At 57.5% G+C, this 21434-nt stretch overlaps 2 protein-coding genes across 2 annotated transcripts in view; both read right to left on the bottom strand.

Annotated features, from left to right (window-relative positions):
• Window positions 1-209: 209 nt before the first annotated feature.
• LOC140404586 (uncharacterized) lies at window positions 210-10532 on the bottom strand. The gene is made up of 5 exons (XM_072493189.1): window positions 10493-10532; window positions 8710-8874; window positions 7641-7735; window positions 6271-6349; window positions 210-4498 (listed from the first exon to the last, which is right to left on the bottom strand). The coding sequence occupies exons 1-5, from the start codon at window positions 10530-10532 to the stop codon at window positions 210-212; spliced, it is 4668 nt and encodes a 1555-aa protein (XP_072349290.1).
• Window positions 8715-21434, bottom strand: part of LOC140404585 (uncharacterized) — a 15405-nt gene continuing 2685 nt past the window's right edge. The window contains exons 2-8 of the mRNA XM_072493188.1: window positions 20057-20135; window positions 17782-17825; window positions 17098-17265; window positions 16169-16432; window positions 13999-14083; window positions 9044-9172; window positions 8715-8874 (exon numbers count right to left, since the gene is read on the bottom strand). Of these exons, the coding sequence (XP_072349289.1) occupies window positions 14052-14083; window positions 16169-16432; window positions 17098-17265; window positions 17782-17825; window positions 20057-20135 (587 nt within the window). The 3' untranslated portion in view covers window positions 8715-8874; window positions 9044-9172; window positions 13999-14051. The remainder of the gene's footprint in view (window positions 8875-9043; window positions 9173-13998; window positions 14084-16168; window positions 16433-17097; window positions 17266-17781; window positions 17826-20056; window positions 20136-21434) is intronic.

Genomic DNA, 21434 nt, shown 5'->3' with positions numbered 1-21434 from the left:
AAATGTGTAAATGGGACACACCTGGTGCCGTTGGTGGAACAGCTGACCCCACAGGATAAGGCGAATTGTCCATTTTACTGCCCCCTCCAATTAGTGACCACAAATAACTGACCATTCAAACAACCGATCGCAGAGCGCTGATCAGTAAATTGCCCGCTGGACAATTTATTGACGAGAGAACACTCGGCGGCAATGCTCGTCATCAATTTCTATTGGCACATTACTGGCCTCTTGAGGAACTGACCTGGAGGGGTCATCACACCAGTGGTTGGTTCTGGAGTTTCCATATGAGTGGTTGGTTCTGGAGTTGACTCAGGAGTGGTTGGTTCTGGAGTTGACCCAGGGGTGGTTGGTTCTGGAGTTGCCAGAGGAGTGGTTGGTTCTGGAGTTGACTCAGGGGTGGTTGGTTCTGGAGTTGACTCAGGAGTGGTTGGTTCTGGAGTTGACACAGGACTGGTTGGTCCTGGAGTTGCCACAGGAGAGGTTGATTCTGGAGTTGACCCAATGGTGGTTGGTTCTGGAGTATACACAGGAGTGGTTGGTTCTGGAGTTGTTGCTCCCGGAGTGGTTGGTACTGGAGTAGACCCAGGACTGGTTGGTTCTGGAGTTGACCCTGGTGTGGTTGGTTCTAGAGTTGACCCAGGAGAGTTTGGTTCTGGAGTTGACCCAGGAATGCTTGGTTTTGGAGTTGACCCAGTAGTGGTTGGTTCAGGAGTTGCTGTCCCAGGGGTGGTTGGTTCTGGAGTTGACCCAGGAATAGTTGGTTCTGGAGTTGACCCTGGTGTGGTTGGTTCTAGAGTTGACCCAGGAGTGGTTGGTTCTGGAATTGTTGTCCCAGGGGTGGTTGGTTCTGGAGTTGACCCAGGAATGATTGGTTCTGGAGTTGACCCTGGTGTGGTTGGTTCTAGAGTTGACCCATGAGTCGTTGGTTCTGGAGTTGACCCAGGAGTGGTTGGTTCTGGAGTTGACCCTGGTGTGGTTGGTTCTAGAGTTGACCCAGGAATTGTTGGTTTTGGGGTTGACCCAGGAGTAGTTGGTTCAGGAGTTGTTGTCCCAGGGGTGGTTGGTTCTGGAGTTGACCCAGGAATGGTTGGTTCTGGAGTTGACCCTGGTGTGGTTGGTTCTAGAGTTGACCCAGGAGTCGTTGATTCTGGAGTTGACCCAGGAGTGGTTGGTTCTAGAGTTGACCTTGGTGTGGTTGGTTTTAGAGTTGACCCAGGAGTGGTTGGTTCCGGAGTTGACCCAGGAATGGTTGAATTTGGGGTTGACCCAGGAGTGGTTGGTTCTTGAGTTGTTGCTCCCGGAGTGGTTGGTTCTGGAGTTGATCTAAGGGTGGTTGGTTCTGGAGTTGACCCAGGAGTGGTTGGCTCTGGAGTTGTTGCTCCCGGAGTGGTTGGTTCTGGAGTTGATCGAAGGGTGGTTGGTTCTGGAGTATACACAGGAGTGGTTGGTTCTGGTGTTGACCCTGGTGTGGTTGGTTCTAGAGTTGACCCATGAGTCGTTGGTTCTGGAGTTGACCCAGGAGTGGTTGGTTCTGGAGTTGACCCTGGTGTGGTTGGTTCTAGAGTTGACCCAGGAATTGTTGATTTTGGGGTTGACCCAGGAGTAGTTGGTTCAGGAGTTGTTGTCCCAGGGGTGGTTGGTTCTGGAGTTGACCCAGGAATGGTTGGTTCTGGAGTTGACCCTGGTGTGGTTGGTTCTAGAGTTGACCCAGGAGTCGTTGATTCTGGAGTTGACCCAGGAGTGGTTGGTTCTAGAGTTGACCTTGGTGTGGTTGGTTCTAGAGTTGACCCAGGAGTGGTTGGTTCCGGAGTTGACCCAGGAATGTTTGAATTTGGGGTTGACCCAGGAGCGGTTGGTTCTTGAGTTGTTGCTCCCGGAGTGGTTGGTTCTGGAGTTGATCTAAGGGTGGTTGGTTCTGGAGTTGACCCAGGAGTGGTTGGCTCTGGAGTTGTTGCTCCCGGTGTGGTTGGTTCTGGAGTTGATCGAAGGGTGGTTGGTTCTGGAGTATACACAGGAGTGGTTGGTTCTGGTGTTGACCCTGGTGTGGTTGGTTCTAGAGTTGACTCAGGAATTGTTGGTTTTGGGGTTGACCCAGGAGTAGTTGGTTCAGGAGTTGTTGTCCCAGGGGTGGTTGTTTCTGGAGTTGACCCAGGAATGGTTGGTTCTGGAGTTGACCCTGGTGTGGTTGGTTCTAGAGTTGACCCAGGAGTCATTGATTCTGGAGTTGACCCAGGAGTGGTTGGTTCTAGAGTTGACCTTGGGGTGGTTGGTTCTAGAGTTGACCCAGGCGTGGTTGGTTCCGGAGTTGACCCAGGAATGGTTGAATTTGGGGTTGACCCAGGAGTGGTTGGTTCTCGAGTTGTTGCTCCCGGAGTGGTTGGTTCTGGAGTTGATCTAAGGGTGGTTGGTTCTGGAGTTGATCTAAGGGTGGTTGGTTCTGGAGTTGACCCTGGAGTGGTTGGCTCTGGAGTTGTTGCTCCCGGAGTGGTTGGTTCTGGAGTTGATCGAAGGGTGGTTGGTTCTGGAGTATACACAGGAGTGGTTGGTTCTGGTGTTGACCCTGGTGTGGTTGGTTCTAGAGTTGACCCATGAGTCGTTGGTTCTGGAGTTGACCCAGGAGTAGTTGGTTCAGGAGTTGTTGTCCCAGTGGTGGTTGGTTCTGGAGTTGACCCAGGAATGGTTGGTTCTGGAGTTGACCCTGGTGTGGTTGGTTCTAGAGTTGACCCAGGAGTCGTTGATTCTGGAGTTGACCCAGGAGTGGTTGGTTCTAGAGTTGACCTTGGTGTGGTTGGTTCTAGAGTTGACCCAGGAGTGGTTGGTTCCGGAGTTGACCCAGGAATGGTTGAATTTGGGGTTGACCCAGGAGTGGTTGGTTCTTGAGATGTTGCTCCCGGAGTGGTTGGTTCTGGAGTTGATCTAAGGGTGGTTGGTTCTGAAGTTGACCCAGGAGTGGTTGGCTCTGGACTTGTTGCTCCCGGAGTGGTTGGTTCTGGAGTTGATCGAAGGGTGGTTGGTTCTGGAGTATACACAGGAGTGGTTGGTTCTGGTGTTGACCTTGGTGTGGTTGGTTCTAGAGTTGACCCAGGAATTGTTGGTTTTGGGGTTGACCCAGGAGTAGTTGGTTCAGGAGTTGTTGTCCCAGGGGTGGTTGGTTCTGGAGTTGACCCAGGAATGGTTGGTTCTGGAGTTGACCCTGGTGTGGTTGGTTCTGGAGTTGACCCAGGAGTGGTTGGTTCTGGAGTTGACCCAGGAGTGGTTGGTTCTAGAGTTGACCTTGGTGTGGTTGGTTCTAGAGTTGACCCAGGAGTGGTTGGTTCCGGAGTTGACCCAGGAATGGTTGAATTTGGGGTTGACCCAGGAGTGGTTGGTTCTTGAGTTGTTGCTCCCGGAGTGGTTGGTTCTGGAGTTGATCTAAGGGTGGTTGGTTCTGGAGTTGACCCAGGAGTGGTTGGCTCTGGAGTTGTTGCTCCCGGAGTGGTTGTTTCTGGAGTTGATCGAAGGGTGGTTGGTTCTGGAGTATACACAGGAGTGGTTGGTTCTGGTGTTGACCCTGGTGTGGTTGGTTCTAGAGTTGACCCTTGAGTCGTTGGTTCTGGAGTTGACCCAGGAGTGGTTGGTTCTGGAGTTGACCCTGGTGTGGTTGGTTCTAGAGTTGACCCAGGAATTGTTGGTTTTGGGGTTGACCCAGGAGTAGTTGGTTCAGGAGTTGTTGTCCCAGGGGTGGTTGGTTCTGGAGTTGACCCAGGAATGGTTGGTTCTGGAGTTGACCCTGGTGTGGTTGGTTCTAGAATTGACCCAGGAGTAGTTGATTCTGGAGTTGACCCAGGAGTGGTTGGTTCTAGAGTTGACCTTGGTGTGGTTGGTTCTAGAGTTGACCCAGGAGTGGTTGGTTCCGGAGTTGTTGCTCCCGGAGTGGTTGGTTCTGGAGTTGATCGAAGGGTGGTTGGTTTTGGAGTATACAGAGGAGTGGTTGGTTCTGGAGTTGGCGCAGGAGTGGTTGGTTCTGGAGTTGGCGCAGGAGTGGTTGGTTCTGGAGTAGACCCAGGAGTTGTTGGTTCTAGAGTCGATCCAAGAGTGGTTGGTTCTGGAGTTGACCCAGGAGTGGTTGGTTCTGGAGTTGGCCCAGCAGTGGTCGGTTCTAGAGTTGACCCAGAAGTGGTTGGTTCTGGAGTTGACCCTGGAGTGGTTGGTTCTGGAGTTGGCGCAGAAGTGGCCGGTTCTGAAGTTGACCCAGGAGTGGTCGGTTCTGGAGTTGACCCGGGTGTGGTCGGTTCTAGAGTTGACTCGGAAGTGGTTGGTTCTGGAGTTGACGCAGGAGTGGTCCGTTCTGGTGTTGACCCGGGAGTGGTCGGTTCTGGAGTTGACTTGGGAGTGGTTGGTTCTGGAGTTGACCCAGGATTGCTTGGTCCTGTAGTTTCTACCCGAGTGGTTGGTTGGGAGGTTGCGATGGACCCAGGAGTACTGGATGACGCTGTACTTGTTGTAATAGCTTCTGCTAATTTATTAGAGAGAAGAGAATGAGTTTTAGAAATTGCAAACTGACTTTACCGGCTGCTATGTTCCTTGGGGAATGTGAGAGGCAGTAATTCATCATGGTTACTATCCCATAATGATTAGAATTCATCTTCCGTTATAGTTTTAATCGGCCATTTCTCAGTGAAGGCAGAGAACTACCTGTGCCAGAAACACGCAGCCATGGTTACGGGGCACGGTGAGGGTGGGATTTACCGGCTGTCCACGCTGGGCCGGGTTGACCGAGGAATGGTTGGTTAATTTGTGACGGGTTTATCAGGGAGTTTCCCGCAGGTTCTATCCAATGACGCCTCGTCGGGCCCTGGGGAGTTACTCTCTGCGGTTTAACCAACTTTTACTCAGCACTGGGGGGGCGGAATTCAGAGATCGGGCCTCCATTTTGAAAGGTGCCCCGATCTCTGAGTCAGCTTGTGGGTCGCCCACACTCTCCCAGCCAATGGGCAATCTCCCCCCCCGCCACACACACACATGGGCATTACCCAACCCCTCCCCCCCCCCTCTCCCCCCCCCCCCCCCCCCGCAAAGTGAGGACACTTGGCGTCCCGCCTCTTCAGGCCCTCCCCCTCCACCCCCACCCGTCCCAACCTCCCGGAGGCCCTTGCTTTCGCGCCCTGCACATTCCCCCACCCTTCAAACCCCCGTTCCACCCTCCTTTCATGGGCATGGGCCTCGCCCCCTCAGGCCCTGACCCTTGGCAGTGCCACCCAGGCACCTTGGGAGGGCCAGGGTAGCAGGGCCAAGATGCCAGGGTCAGGGCCAGGGAGCCAGGCTGCACTTGCCCTGACCACCCAGGGGTGCCCCATGGCCCGGGAGCCCTCCCCCCCCCCCCGGGTGCCGTTCCGCACGGTCCACTTTGGCTGCAGCCTCGTTGGGAAGGCCAGTGGATCCCGGGAGGTGGTTAGATCCCGGGTAAGTGCGCCTCAGTAGGTATAAACCCTACTTAGGCGTGCACTGTTTGGTCACTCCCCTTACGGGCGCGAGTCCGATTCCGACGCCTCGCAGGGAAGCCTGCGACAGGCCTCTCCCAGGATCTATCAGCCACGTTGTGCTCCAGCGAGAGTGCTACCCAGCCAGCGATCGCGCCCTTAGAAACCTTTTCAGCAGCGGGGAGCTGAACACGCCGGCGGGACTGGCTCCTCAGAGATCGGGCCGCCATTTTGAAAGGGTGTCCCTATCTTGAAGAGAGCCTGAGGGTCCGCCACACCCACGGGCAATGTCACCCCTTGTACCATGGGCATTACCCCCCCTTCACCCCCCCCCCCCCCCGCGTGAGGAGCTATGGGGGTGATGAGGGCTCCCCCCCCCTCCCCCACCTTTTCGGGCCTACCCAACCCCCTTTCGGGACCGCATTATTGGATCTCCAGCCTTCACCCCCCCCCCCCAACCCTCCTAGCCACCCTTCACCCCCCTTTATGGGCATGCTCCCCCCCCCCTCAAGCCCCCCACACACACTAACACCACCCACACACATCCAATTTGCCCCCCCCGTTGGATGGATCCCGTTCGATTGGTTCGACCCGAAATGGTCCAACGGTAAAACACGGTCAAATGGAATTGAAACCCAATATCGCCCACGATTGGATTGCATATGGAGGCAGGCTCGAGGGGCCGAATGGCCTACTCCTGTTCCAATTTCCTGTGGTCTTATCTCCCTGATTGGCGCCCGAGGTTAAAAAGAACATTCCTGGACGGCGTTACCGATGATTGAGGTGAGGCACCTGAAGATTTCCTTACCAGCGCAGGACACGATGCAGACTTTGTCCACGGCAAGTTCCGAGGCCGGGTTGTCTCCAGAAACGCCCTCGATAATAAACTGGAGGAGACACACCAGAATCGTAACACACGCTCTCCGACTCACCCGCCCCGGCCTCGAATCCCGCTGACCCGTGACCCTCGAATGCCGCTGACCCGCCAACCTTCGCTTCAGGCCCGAGGATTGTACCCAGGGTCAGAATTCCGCGATGGCCTCCTTCCCCCGATTCCCAGGGGAGAGGGAAATTTAAGGCAAATAAATATTACTCGCTCGGCACCATTGGGCGCCAGCGAGATGCGCGGAGTCAGGAAAGGCCCAGAATACGGCCCCACGAGCAGAGGCCGAGATTTAGCGGACGGGGGATAATTATTGGCTCAGGATTCCAGTCTTCCTCCAATGGGGCCCAGGGGATGGTTTACATCCATCCGCGGTTGAACATCTCGCCAGGGCGTGGCGGGGGGCATTGGTGGGACCCACATCTCGAGCCCTCAGCGCAGTTTGGGTCTCCTTATTTCAGGAAGGATGCGAAATGTGTTGGAGGCGGCTCAGAGGAGATTGAAACCCGGAACGGAGCGGGTTGGCTGATGAGGAAGGGTTTGACGGACCGGGGGACGGGGGTGAGTTGAGGTTTATCAGATCCTTAACGGTCTGTGATGAACGGTTACTGTATTACTGCACCCTTGTCATCATGTAAGGTGATGTCCCCTTTAAGACCGGACTTGGAACCCTGGGGGACTCCGCCTCTGGCTCCGCCCACCTGGGAGCCGTATATAAGGGGCCGCATTGTGGGCGGCACCCAGTTAGCACCCGTCTCGGCACCAGGCTAGTTCTTAGCTTATTAAAGCCTTCTTTACCGTTTTACTCTCTAAGCGTCGTTATTGAGGGTACAACACGGTCTCGACAAGATGGACGTGGAAAGGATTTTTCCCCTTGCGGGTGGGCCCAGAACCCGGGGGTGGGGGCTTTAATATTAGGGGGTCGCCCTTTTACCACAGCGATGAGGAGAATTTTCTTTCTATCGGAGGGGTGTGCGACTTTGGAAGCCTCTGCCTCAGGGGGCGATGGAGGCCGGGGTCACCGAATAGTTTTTACGATGGAGGTGGACAGATTCTGGTTGGGCGAGGGAATTAAAGGTTGCCGGGGACGAGACAGGGGGATCTCGGAGCGGGCTCGAGGGTTCGAGTGGCTGACCCGGCTCCTTGTTTTTATGCCGGTCAGTGGGTGAGTCTCGGCAGGCAGCCGGGTTCCGCCTCTCAGCTTCTCGAGGGGAGGGGGGGGGGGGAATCTAGACGCTCGTGGGGAGCTCGCCCCGGAATCGCTCAGCGCCCTCCTTCACTGCCCGTCCCTTTACCTGAACGGGCGTCGCCCCGCAGTGCACAGCCTGCACCTTGCTCCATTCCTGCTCCGGGGTTCCAGAAATTTTGAGGGATTGCCTTTCCAAAGATCCTAGTGTGGCAAAACAGAACGGTTGACAAAGTGTCAGGGTGAGGGGAATGTAGGAGGAATATCAGAAAATGATTTGCAAACGGGCTTGTCTTATTGCAACCAAAGAGTTGGATGTGTATGTGTGTGTGTGTGTACATGTGTGTGTGTGTGTGTACATGTGTGTGTGTGTGTACATGTGTGTGTGTGTGTGTACATGTGTGTGTGTGTGTGTACACATTAGAGTGCGTGTGTGTACACATTAGGGTGCGTGTGTGTACACAGAGTGCGTGTGTGTACACATTAGAGTGCGTGTGTGTACACATTAGAGTGCGTGTGTGTACACATTAGAGTGCGTGTGTGTACACATTAGAGTGCGTGTGTGTACACATTAGAGTGCGTGTGTGTACACATTAGAGTGCGTGTGTGTACACAGAGTGCGTGTGTGTACACAGAGTGCGTGTGTGTACACAGAGTGCGTGTGTGTACACAGAGTGCATGTGTGTGTACACATTAGAGTGCGTGTGTGTACACATTAGAGTGCGTGTGTGTACACAGAGTGCGTGTGTGTACACATTAGAGTGCATGTGTGTACACAGAGTGCGTGTGTGTACACAGAGTGCGTGTGTGTACACATTAGAGTGCGTGTGTGTACACATTAGAGTGCGTGTGTGTACACATTAGAGTGCGTGTGTGTACACATTAGAGTGTGTCTGTGTACACATTAGAGTGTGTCTGTGTACACATTAGAGTGCGTGTGTGTACACATCAGAGTGTGTGTGTACACAGAGTTCGTGTGTGTACACATTAGAGTGCGTGTGTGTACACATTAGAGTGTGTCTGTGTACACATTAGAGTGCGTGTGTGTACACATTAGAGTGCATGTGTGTACACATTAGAGTGCGTGTGTGTACACATTAGAGTGCGTGTGTGTCTGCACATGTGAGTATGTATATTATTATTAAATTAATAGCAATGGAGAGAAGGTTCGCACTTGCCTTGTCGCTCTGTGTAGACATTTATTGTCATTGAGCTCGGCGTCCCGGAGAAGGAATATTGGAAGGTGAGGGAAAGACACTGGGAGGAGAGGACTTGCGGACTCGTCAAGTGGAACCTGTGACCTGGTTGGTTGTACGTTGAATCAATCAGCATGTAGCTGCCAACTGCAAGAGGAGAGAGAAGAGATCAAGACAGCGGCTGGGAAAGCGGCTCACGCCCCTGCCCCATTGCGGGCCGGAGGAATACGGGGGGGGGGGAGGGGCGATTCGCCGAGTTATACTTGGAACCCGAATATACCGCCCGAGAATGAATAACAAGGAAGTGTTTCCTCACAGCCAGGCTTCGAGAAGTCGACGGCGTGGCCTATTCCCCGGATCCAGCCCTCGTCAGCTCCATCGCCCGCGTATATCTCGGCCTTCCACCCGCACATGTCCTCATCAAAGTCGCAGCCGCTGAGACAAGCTGTGTGGAACAGTGCGAGAAACACGGTGAGGCGGGGGAACGCCCTTGTTCTCACATTTTGCGCGCGGCTCGCAGGGATCTGAACGATGCAGCGATCCCCTCGACTTAAACGCGGCCGGCTACACTCAAGCGCCCCCCCCCCGCCGCGTGATTCAAAGAAAGGTCTTCAAACGCCTCGCGGGGAACGTTTTTGAAGCACGTGCCCCCCCGGCGAGGCCGTGGAGGGATTTGAGAAAGGGGAAGATGGAGGGCGGGGGAATCCTGCGGCCTACCTCGCCGGTCGCGTGTTTCCCGACCAAGCCCTCGTCGACGGGATTTCCGGAAGATTCCGGCGGGTGCAGCCAGTGTTGACCGGGAGACGGGAATGGGAGGGGGGGGGGTAGGGGTGGGGGGGCTGGGTCAAGGTGGCCTGCAGATGCTGAAAACCCATGCGGCGAGCAGGCCCATGTGGAGCAAACTGGGGGAACGCGGGAACAGGAGAAGTCTCTTCGGCCCCTCCAACAGATCACCGGCGGTGGTCCCAACTCCACTTTCAAATCTGTTCCCCCCCCCCCTCCGCCCTGCGCCCCGCGCCACCCCACCCCATAACTCTCGACACCCTTGGCGATCAAAAAATCAACACCAGCCTTGAGTAAGGTCAAAGGGGGGACGAGAACTCTCAGCACGGACAACCCCGTGAGGGGGAAAAACACTTCCCCCTTCATCTCTGTCTTACACGTTTCAACAAGAGCCCCCCCCTCGTTCTCCTGATCTCCAATGGGTGCAGCCCCGGCCTATCCTCGTTCCGGGGAGGCGTCGCGTGAACCTTCCCGGAACGGCGTCCGACGCGTTACAGATCCGTGGGCGTTGACAGGAGAACATTCGGTGCATCAGTTCTGACCGCACTAATCCCGTTTTCCAGCGCTTGGCCCTTGGAGGTTGCGGAAGGGAATATCTAAACACTTCTTAAATGTTACGAGAGTTAGGGTTAGGGTTAGGGTTAGGGTTATTCTTTTTTAAAATAAATTTAGAGTACCCAATTCATTTGTTTCCAATTAAGGGGCAATTTAACGCGGCCAATCCACCTAGCCTGCACATCTTTGGGTTGTGGGGGCGAAACCCACGCAGACACGGGGAGAATGTGCAAACCCCACACGGACAGTGACCCAGAGCCGGGATCGAACCTGGGACCTCGGCGCCATGAGGCAGCAGTGCTAACCCACTGCGTCCACCGTGCTGCCCGAACAACCCCCCCTTTTCAGGCAGCGAGTTCCGGACTCCCACAATCCTCTGGGTGAAATGGTTTCTCCTCAACTCCCCTCTTAGCCTTCTGCCTCTCACCTTCAATCTCTGCCCCCTGGTTATTGACCTCTCTACTCATGGAGAAAGTGCCTTCCCGTCCCCCATATCTGTGTGCCTCGTAATCTTATCCACCTCAATCCCCCCTCTCAGTCTTCGCTGCTCCAAGGAAACCCCCCCCGGCCTATCCAATTTCTCCTCATAGCCCAGACCCTCCAGCCCAGGCAGCATCCTGGTGAATCTCCTCCGCACCCTCGCCAGCGCGATCACATCCACACTATAGCGTGGTGACCAGAACTGCCCGCGGTACTCCAGCCGTGGCCGAACCAACGTTCGGCCTCCTTGCTCTTGCGCTCTGTGTTAATTACGAATAGTGGGGGCGCCATTCGCTGGTGGATTGAATCTCTCTTCCCGCCACTTGCCCGTTGAAGTCACCCCAACACCGCCGGGAAACCGGTGGGCCGGGTTGCGTTGCGGCGGCAACAGGGGGCGGGGTTCTCCCCTAGCCGGCGGGGCGGGGGTGTCCCGGCGCCGAGGAGTGGCGTGAAGCACGCCGGCGTCAGGCCGCCCCAAAGGTGCTGAATCCTCCGGGCCTTCAGGGGCTAGGCCCGCCCCGGAGTGGTTTGTGCTGCGCCGGCCGGCGGGGAAGGGCCTCCGCCGGCCAACGCGAGTTTGCGCCTGCGCGGGAGCGCCAGCATGTGCTGGCGTCATCCCCGCGCCTGCGCAGAGAGCTCCGTATGCACGGCATAGTATGCGCGGATCGGTGGGCCCCGATCGCGGGCCAGGCCACCGTGGGGGCACCTCCCGGGGTCAGATCCCCCCCCAAGAACCCCGGAGGCCGCCTGCGCTGCCAGCTCCCGCCGGGAAGGGACCTACTCCAATTTACGCCGGCGGGACTGGCAAAAAAAACGGGCGGGGCTTCGGCCCATCGCGGGCCGGAGAATTCGGGCGGCGGGGGGGGTGGGTGGCAGGATTCATGCCGACCCCCGGCGATTCTCCGACCTGGCGGGGGGTCGGAGAATCCCGCCCCAAGGAATCCCAAGGGCCGGAGAATTTCGCCCAATTATACACCAGCTATTATATTTATCTCCCCTTTCAAATAGGGAGACCGAAACTGTGCCCAGTACTCCAGCTGTGACCTCACCAGTAAACACCCCTATTTTTATATTCTATTCCCCTTGCAATAAATGGCAACATTCGATTTGACTCCCTAACCACTTGCAGTACTCACTGTGGTGATGTGCATCAATGTAAATACATGTAGGCTAGCTAGACACTAGAGGGAGCACCAGAAACATCACACACACACGCTCAACCAATAGATCAGGTAGATAGGACACGACCAATGGACATTCACGATACATGCGGAGGTGACACGACCACAGGGGGGCATTACACCAACCCATATATAAAGGACACCACACACATGATCTGCCTCTTTCCAGTGGAGACAGTCAGTGAGGAGAGGCACAGGGTTGATTCAATATTACACCCACCACGTGGATTGCAGCAACTGGTTAGTCAGCCTGGGTAGCTATAGTAGGATTAGCAGTAGTGTCGAACCCGAGTAATAGAAGTGTAAATAGTTTAATAAACATGTTGAAGTTATGTCCACGTCTGAACCTTCCTTTGCCAAGTGCACCACAAGGAAGCTGCTTATGTTACACCGAGAACGTAACAAATCACTCATGCTAAAGGCCCCATTAAAGCAGAACGACAGCTAACTTGTCAGGGCTCCTTGAATGAGCCCTTCAAACAGGCCCGGTTGCAGCCAATACTCTTGGCGTCAGACTATAGCTGGACTTGTACCACCCTCGCATTACTTGGCAATTGGCCATTCGCACCAAGGGTGCCCTCGCCAATATGGCGGCCATTTGATAAAGGGCAGTTAAGCGTCAACCACATGGTTGTGTGTGGGGGAAGGGGGTGGTCTGGAGTCACATGTAGGCCAGACGTGGGGTAAGGGCGAAAGATTTCGGGAGCCCACTCTGATTGGCTCGACTCGCCAACCAATCAGCAGCCTCTCCTCCCGGCGGTGTGGATTGTTGCGAACATCAGGCACAAAATTCTCCGTAATCGGCGCGATGTCCGCCGACCGGCGCCAAAAACGGCGCGAATCAGTCCGGCATCGCGCCGCCCCAAAGGTGCGGAATCCTCCGCATCTTGAGTGGCCGAGCCCTAACCTTGAGGGGCTAGGCCCACGCCGGACTGATTTCCGCCCCGCCAGCTGGCGGGAAAGGCCTTTGGTGCCCCGCCAGCTGGCGCGGAAATGACTTTGCGCATGCGCGGGAGCGTCAGCGGCCGCTGACAGTTTCCCACGCATGCGCAGTGGAGGGAGTCTCTTCCGCCTCCGCCATGGTGGAGACAGTGGCGGAGGCGGAAGGAAAAGAGTGCCCCCACGGCACAGGCCCGCCCGCGGATCTGTGGGCCCCGATCGCGGGCCAGGCCACCGCGGGGGCACCCCCCCGGGGCCAGATCGCCCCGCGCCCCCCCCCAGGAATCCGGAGCCCGCCCGCGCCGCCTTGTCCCGCCGGTAAGGTAGGTGGTATAATCCACGCCGGCGGGACAGGCATTCTAGCGGCGGGAGAATCGCTGGTGGGGGGGCCCGCCAACCGGCGCGGCCGCGATTCCCGCCCCTGCCGAATCTCCGGTGCCGGAGACTTCGGCAACCGGCGGGGGCGGGATTCGCGCCAGCCCCCCGCCGATTCTCCGACCCGGCGGGGGGTCGGAGAATCTCGCCCCTGAAGTTTGGAATTCCTGCATTTCTCCTGATGGTTGCAAGGTGAAAAAGCAGACGGCCCCGTCGCCACTCTCAGGCAGCTTCAGCTTTTGGACTCCGAGGAAATAGGCGGAGACATCCGTCCAATCGAACTCGCTCACAATTTCGGAGACTTTTACGAACTCACCTCTCCGCTCTCAATTCTAGTATCACCCGTGAATTGCCTGTTGTTAAATATCCAGTGACAAAAACACAAGGAGTAGGAGAAAGAATAGGCCATCCTCCCAGCCCCCACCCTGTCTAGCCCCGCTCTGCACCCCCACCCTCAGGATTCGTCCAATGGATCTAGGCCCCAACCTTACTCATTGGATAACAGCGGGTTGGCACGGCTGCCTCACGCCGCCAGGGACCCGGGTTCAATTCTGGCCTTGGGTGACTGTGTGGAGTCTGCACGTTCTCCCCCGTGTGTGCGTGGGTTTCCTCCGGGTGCTCCGGTTTCCTCCCACAGCCCAAAGACGCGCAGGTTAGGGTGGATTGGCCGCGATAAATTGCCCCTTGGTGGCCAAAGATGTGCAGGTTAGGCAGGGTTGTGGAGATAGGGCGGGGGTGTGGTCCTAGGTTGGGTGCTCTGTCCGACGGCCAGTGCCGATTCGATGGGCCGAATGGCCTCCTCCAGCACTGGAGGGATCCTGCGATTCCCTTTCGCCCCAGCAGAGTGAGCTCCCGCGAAACTGATTCCATCGCAATTATATCCTTGCTTAGGCCAGAAGTCCAAAACCGTACGCAGCCCCCTTCCCACGAAGCAGCCCGTACCGTCGGGCGAACTCACAGAAACAGCGTCCGGTTACCACGGCGACGTTGTCCACGGCAATGTCCCCCTCTTCAGACGAACCTCGGACTGCTTTGAAGATGATCTGGTCAGAAAAAAAAGGCCACCAGGGTCAATACTGGAAAAAAACTTCAAAATTCCCCTCCTGGTTTTCAAATAGCTCCCAGGGCCTCGTCCCTCCCTATCTCGGTAACCCCCCCTCCCGTCTCCACAGCCCTCCGAGATCGCGGCGCTACTCTGATTCTGATTGCTCCGCCATTGGCAGTCGTCTTTCCAGTTGCCTGAAAGGCCCTAAGCTCTGGGATTCTCTCCCTACATCTCTCCACTTCCCTCTTTAAGATAGTACCGCCCCTTTGACGAAGCTTTCTATCGGTTTCCGATGTCTCTTTCCTTGGCTCTGCGTCAGCCATATTTGTCCCTTGCGAGGCCCCTTCGGGGTGATTTTAGTCACGAGAAAGAGGCCCTCCCCTAAGCCTGAATAGAGTCTGCAGCGCCCCCCGTGCCAACGAGGAGCAGCCCGTTCCCCCAGATTGCCCCTCCAATCGCACGTCCCCTAAGCGACCAGGCACAGGCCCGGGCGCAGGCCAACCAACGTAAAGGGCCTGGCGCCACTGGTAACGGCCTGGAATCCAGCGTCAGGCCTCACCAGGTCTAGGCAAAAGCTGGGGGAGCTGCTGGGTTGCCCCTGGAGACGGACCGGACCGCGAGAGGGTCCTGACTGGAGGCTATCTCCTGAGGGCAACGTGCGTGTGATGAACGGTTACTGCCTTGTCATCATGTAAGTGATGTCCCCTTTAAGACCAGGCTTGGAACCGTTGGGACTCCGCCTCTGGCTCCGCCCATCTGTAAGCCATATATGAAGGGGCTGCCTTGTGGGCTGTGCAGCAGTCAGCACTTGTCTCAGCTCGAGCATAGTTCTTAGTCCATTGAAGCCTTCTTTACCGTTTACACTCTAAGCGTCATTATTGAGGGTACCTCAGTGGGGTTGGGGGCGGGGGGTGAATAAGGTGTCAGGGTGGGGGGAGGGGTTCAATTTCACCATCTCCATGAGTAACGAAGATGTGGGGATGCCGGAGTTGGACCTGCAAATGCTCGCATCCCAAGCATTGTCTGGCATCTTTGAATCTGTCTATATATATGTTTCTGGAACATACCTTTTCATTCATCTGAGGAAGGAGCAGCGCTCCGAAAGCTAGTGTTTGAATCAAACATGTTGGACTTTAACCTGGTGTTGTAAGACTTCTTAATGAGTAACGAAAGGAGAGAAGTCACCCAAACGGTTTGACTTGATCGAGGGTGTCCACGGGGGTAGGGGGGGGGGGGTAAAGACAAATCGACGGGCCTCAAACAGAGGGAGCGGAATAGGAGGGTGGCCTAGCTGTTGGATGGGCGCAGGCGTCTTGCGAAGGGAGTTAATTGTTGGGAACACGGAAATGAAAATCGCTTATTGTCACAAGTAGGCTTTAATTGAAGTTACTGTGAAAAGCCCCTAGTCGCCACATTCCGGCGCCTGTTCGGGGAGGCCGGTACGGGGAAAACCTGACACCTTTAAAGAGTTGGTTTGATACCTGCCGAGGAGGGGTGGGGGGGGGGGGAATGTATGAAGGTTACAGAGCTGTTAACAATACCGCTTGAGGTTTTCACTTCAGCGAGATAACGAGCTTCCTCGTCGTTGAACTAAATTAATGAGGACGTGGAGACCGAGTGAAAGGATCATTATGCTCGGGCTCCCGGCGCAGTTGGCTGAATTTGGGTCATTTCCTCGGAGTTCCCCACCTTCCTCTCGAAGATAAAATCTCCGCGCCTCCAGGCGTCCGTGGCAATGAATGATTAGTCCGCAGGGCCCGTGAGGTAGCCACGTCAGGGGGGGACGTCATTGGGGACTTTGAGAAAAATGATCCGTGCGGGGCCCCCCCCCCCCCCCCCACCCCCCCGTTCAATTTCACCAGTGGACTTCGATTTCGGGCTGTGAAGAAGGCTGTTGGAGTGGGGTAGGCCGGTTTTGACAGAGAGCCGGGGGTGGACGGGTCTGGCTTCCCGATTGGCTCGGGGCTAATCAGGGTGGGCTTGTCAGGGGGTCAATGTTGAGGTGGGTGGGGGGGGGGGGCGAAACTTCCAGGGACGGGCCCAAGCAGATTTAGCAACCTCCACCGATGGTGCGGCCTCTCACCTGGATGCTCCTGTCGGTCTGGCCCGGGACGGTGACCGCCCCCGGCAGCCAGGCGTGGCTCTGGGGCAGGGTCCGGTTCCACAGCGGCGCCTCCCTCCCGCCTTCGCCCAGCAGCACCTCGAGCGTCGCCCCCGTCGCCCAGCGGCCCGTACATGTGGTAGGAGAACTCGACGCACACGTCCCCGCTGACGTTCAGCGCGGGGCTCTCCAAGCGGACCGACTGCCCGGGGACAAGGTTGCTGGCCTCCAGGTAGATGTAGTAACCTGCCCCAGAGATAAGATAAGACCGGGTTATAAACACGGGGAGGGAGGCGGGGTCCCGACGCAAAATAAAAGTCTCCACTCTCTCAAAATGGTGGGGGCTGAGCGGTGAAATCACTGGGCTAGCTTAGGCCCCAGGCTTCTGGGGGACACTAATGTCCTTTAGGGAGGGAAATCTGCCCTCCTTACCCTGGTCTGGCCTACCTGTGACTCCAGACCCCGCAGCCAATGCGGTCGACTCTGAGCCGCCGACTCTGAGCCTCTCTGAAATGGCCGCCACTCAGTTTGAGGGCAATTAGGGGAGGGCAACAGATGTAGGCCTCGCCCCACTGTCGCTCATCGATACGGCTCTGAAGGAAGTCCTTCGGCCCGACTAGTCCCTGCAGGGAAGGCCGGGAGCCTCTCAGGCCACAAACGCTCCACCGCCTGCCCCAGACCCAGCAACGAGGCTGGGAGCTCCCAAATTGGGGTCACGTGATTCCCAGCCACGTGATTCAGAATCCCCGGGAGTCACATGGTACCGAATCACTCAGGGAGAAGCTGATTGGTTCAGCCGGTTTGCCTTTTGCTGTTCAATCCCCCCCCCCCCCCCCCCATCACCTCCACCCTCCCCTCCGCCGCCGGTGCCCCTTCGGAGGGCGTCTCTCCTCCGCTCGCCACCTGCTTACCTGCCTGCCCGTCCCCCCAAGGGGCTGGGGAGTCACGGGAGGGTCCCGTGCGCTTGGTGGGGGTCTCCCCGTTTGTTCTGATCCACTCGCCCTCATCCGACTGGCAACTCTGGGCCCAGTGGCAGTACGGGCGAAGGTTCTCGTTGAAGTCGCAACGCGTGATGTAATCTGGGGGGAGGGCGGAAAAGTAATCCCGATTAACCTCGTTCCCCGGAGCACGACCTCTTCTCCCGGCATGGACAGGTCCCACCCGGCTAGGGTGGCGGCGGGGGGGGTGGGGGATTGGGAAAGAGGAGGGGCAACAACTCCACATATCACAACGTCCCATTGTTAGGGGATTGCAGGGGAGGGGGACCTTACTCAACTTGACCTTACTGGTTCATCCTCTCCGCGCTTGAAGATCCCGCCTGGGAATGGTGGGAAAATCCCACCCTTGCCCCGAGCGACCACCCATCGGCGATCTCAAGGGTTTTCTTTTTGAGGGATAACTGGGGGGGGGGGGGGGGGGGGGGGCGATTTAGCCAACCGGGAAGCCGGGCGTCGAAAGAATGGGGGCTGAGTCCCCAAGGCCCGGCCGGCTGGAGGGGCCGAACGGCCCTCTCCCGTCCCCTCCGTTGGGCTGGAGCGGAACCCGGCGGGAGACGGTGTCGAGTGGAGCGATCGGGTGGAGTGAATGGACTGTACCTTTAACCGGCTCTTCCGCGAGGCACTCCTGGGGCCGTGGGGGGCTGTGTGAGGAGAGAGAGAGCAGAGGCGTAAGTGGAGTCCCCGAACGTCCCTTGAGGGCCGAGAAAACAGAGCGAACGTCATCGCCAACGGCTCGCATCCACGTCGCTTATTCACCCCGCACATCCTCCCCGCAATCCACAATCCAGTTCCCCTCTGGACAGCCTCGATCAAAGCTGCCTCCCCCACAGTCTTGGGCAGCGCCGACCCGATCCTAACCCCATCACGGGCCCAAAGGTTTCTCCTCCTGTCACCGTTGCTCGTTCAGCCGATCGTCTTAAATCTGTGTCGCCGCCCCCCCACCCCCCCCCCGCCTCCCCATCACGATCCTGCCAGCAATAGGAACCGCTTCCCCCCCATCGACTCTATCCCCCACTCACGCTTTCGATCAACTCCCCTGTCCTCCGAGGAAAACAGTCCCAATCCTCCGACCGATCCGTGGAACTGAAGCCTTTCATGTAGGTTGGCCGACGTTTGGGTGTTGGGGGCGGGGGGGGGGGGGTTCTCAGGGAATCAAGGTACAGGAACGATGCGATGGTGCTGGAGAGGGTGCAGGGGAGATTCACCAGGATGCTGCCTGGGCTGGAGCGTCTCAGCTATGAGGAGAGGCTGGTTAGGCCGCAGCTAGAGTACTGAGTGCTGTTCTCGTCGCCACACTATAGGGAGGATGTGGTTGCGCTGGAGAGGGTGCAGGGGAGATTCACCAGGATGCTGCTGGGCTGGAGCGTCTCAGCTATGGGGGGAGGCTGGTTAGGCCCCGGGGTTGTTTTCCTTGGAGGGGGGGGGGGGGGGGGAAAGTATGATGTGGGGAGCTCACTCGAGGGGTCGAATGGCCCTCTTCCCGTTCCCTACGACAGAAACATACGTAGAAAACAGAAGCCGGAGGAGGCCATTCGGCCCCTCGAGCCTGCTCCGCCATTCATTACGATCATGGGCTGATCATCAAGTTCAACACCCTGATCGCCCCCCCCCCCCCCGTCCCATATCCCTCGATCCCTTTCGCCCCAAGAGCTAAATCTAATTCCTTCTCGAAATTACACAATGTTTTGGCCTCAACTACTTTCTGCGGTGTTGAATTCCACAGATTCCCCCCTCTCTGGGTGAAGAAATTTCTCCTCACCTCGGTCTTAAAAGGTTTACCCCTGACCCTCAACTATGACCCCCGAGTTCTGGACTCCCCCACCATCGGGAACATTCTTTCTGAATCTACCCCGTCCAATCCTGTTGGAATTTTGTATGTTTCTATGAGATCCCCTCTCACTCTTCTAACCGCCAATGAATATAATCCTAACCAAATTAGTCCTCTCCATTCCAGTGACTGTGAGGCCTAGTGGAGGAGTTCCATAGCCTTCAGGCACATGTGATGGGTGCCGCCAAGGCTTGGCACCAAGGCCAACCCTGTGAGGGTTGGCGACCGCGGTGGGAAGCGAGGCCCGGGTCTTGAGTGGCGGCATCCAAGGCCTAGCTCAGCCTGAGGCGAACCATGCCTGAGGGCCTCAACCTCGTGTCCCCGTCCCCATGTGACCCCTGACCCTTTCCCCCCCCCCCCGAGGAAAGGTTGGCGAAGCGGTTGGACGACGGGAGGCCGGTGACGAGTTGGCGATCGGAGCCTTTCTGAAGGCCTCGGATGCGGATCGGTCGGAGAATTTGGGACTGTTCCCCGGTAGGGGAGAAGGTCGGCGGGAGATTTGAACGGGGTGATCAAAATCATCAGGGGGAGGGAGGGGGGTCCAGGGACAGAGTCGATGAGGGAGAAACCGTTTCCATTGGTGGAGGGGTCGAGAGCGAGAGGGGCACAGATTGAAGGGGATTTTCTGAAGGAGCGACGGAGACTGAAGGAGGAATCTATTCGCCCAGCGAGGGTTTAGGATCGGGAAGGCACTGTCCGAGAGCGTGGTGGAGGCAGGTTCGATCGAGGCTTTCCAGAGCGGATTAGATTGTGATCAGTGAGGGAGAATGTGCCAGGGTTACGGGAGGTTGGGGGGGAGAATGGCAGCATGCGGACTGCTCATTCGGAGAGCGGGTAGATGGGCTGAACGGCCTCCTAGGTGTCAGGTGTACTCGGCGACCTCTGATCTCCGATCTGGAGCATCGTATTGGGAAACGGGCTGAGGCCTTCACCAGGCTCACGGTCACTCGGCAAGGGAGGCGAGAGGCCGTGGCCAGTCACGGAAGCCGGGCCTTGCGGATTGGTGCCGAGCAGATTAACCTCGCGGACCTCTCTCTTCATCACCTTGTGGTAGGCCAAGGGCCTGTCGACGGCGAGGTTAAAGGCCAGGCGGTGGTGGAGTCAGGCGGAGTGACGGTTTGATCTGAGGAGATGACATCACACGCATTACAACCACTTCTTCAACAACAATCTCATTCTGAACACCACATTCTCCCCGCTCCCCGTGGGAGCGAGTCCCACATTCTCCCCACTCCCCGTGGGAGCGAGTCCCACATTCTCCCCACTCCCCGTGGGAGCGAGTCCCACATTCTCCCCACTCCCTGTGGGAGCGAGTCCCACATTCTCCCCACTCCCCGTGGGAGCGAGTCCCACATTCTCCCCACTCCCTGTGGGAGCGAGTCCCACATTCTCCCCACTCCCCTGTGCGAGCGAGTCCCACATTCTCCCCACTCCCTGTGGGAGCGAGTCCCTCATTCTCCCCACTCCCCGTGGGAGCGAGTCCCACATTCTCGCCACTCCCCGTGGGAGCGAGTCCCACATTCTCCCCCGCTCCCCGTGGGAGCGAGTCCCACATTCTCCCCACTCCCTGTGGGAGCGAGTTCCACATTCTCCCCACTCCCTGTGGGAGCAAGTCCCACATTCTCCCCACTCCCTGTGGGAGCGAGTCCCACATTCTCCCCACTCCCCGTGGGAGCGAGTCCCACATTCTCCCCACTCCCCGTGGGAGCGAGTCCCACATTCTCCCCGCTCCCCGTGGGAGCGAGTCCCACATTCTCCCCGCTCCCCGTGGGAGCGAGTCCCACATTCTCCCCACTCCCCGTGGGAGCGAGTCCCACATTCTCCCCCACTCCCCGTGGGAGCGAGTCCCACATTCTCCCCACTCCCTGCGGGAGCGAGTCCCACATTCCCCCCACTCCCTGTGGGAGCGAGTCCCACATTCTCCCCCACTCCCTGCGGGAGCGAGTCCCTCATTCTCCCCACTCCCCGTGGGAGCGAGTCCCACATTCTCGCCACTCCCCGTGGGAGCGAGTCCCACATTCTCCCCGCTCCCCGTGGGAGCGAGTCCCACATTCTCCCCACTCCCCGTGGGAGCGAGTTCCACATTCTCCCCACTCCCCGTGGGAGCAAGTCCCACATTCTCCCCACTCCCTGTGGGAGCGAGTCCCACATTCTCCCCACTCCCGTGGGAGCGAGTCCCACATTCTCCCCACTCCCCGTGGGAGCGAGTCCCACATTCTCCCCGCTCCCCGTGGGAGCGAGTCCCACATTCTCCCCGCTCCCCGTGGGAGCGAGTCCCACATTCTCCCCGCTCCCCGTGGGAGCGAGTCCCACATTCTCCCCACTCCCCGTGGGAGCGAGTCCCACATTCTCCCCACTCCCCGTGGGAGCGAGTCCCACATTCTCCCCGGGTGAAGAGGTTTCTCCTGAACTCCCCGACTTT

Source organism: Scyliorhinus torazame, chromosome 31, assembly GCF_047496885.1.
Source record: "Scyliorhinus torazame isolate Kashiwa2021f chromosome 31, sScyTor2.1, whole genome shotgun sequence".
NCBI lineage: Eukaryota > Metazoa > Chordata > Chondrichthyes > Carcharhiniformes > Scyliorhinidae > Scyliorhinus > Scyliorhinus torazame.
This window is presented reverse-complemented; position numbering and strand designations above follow the sequence as displayed.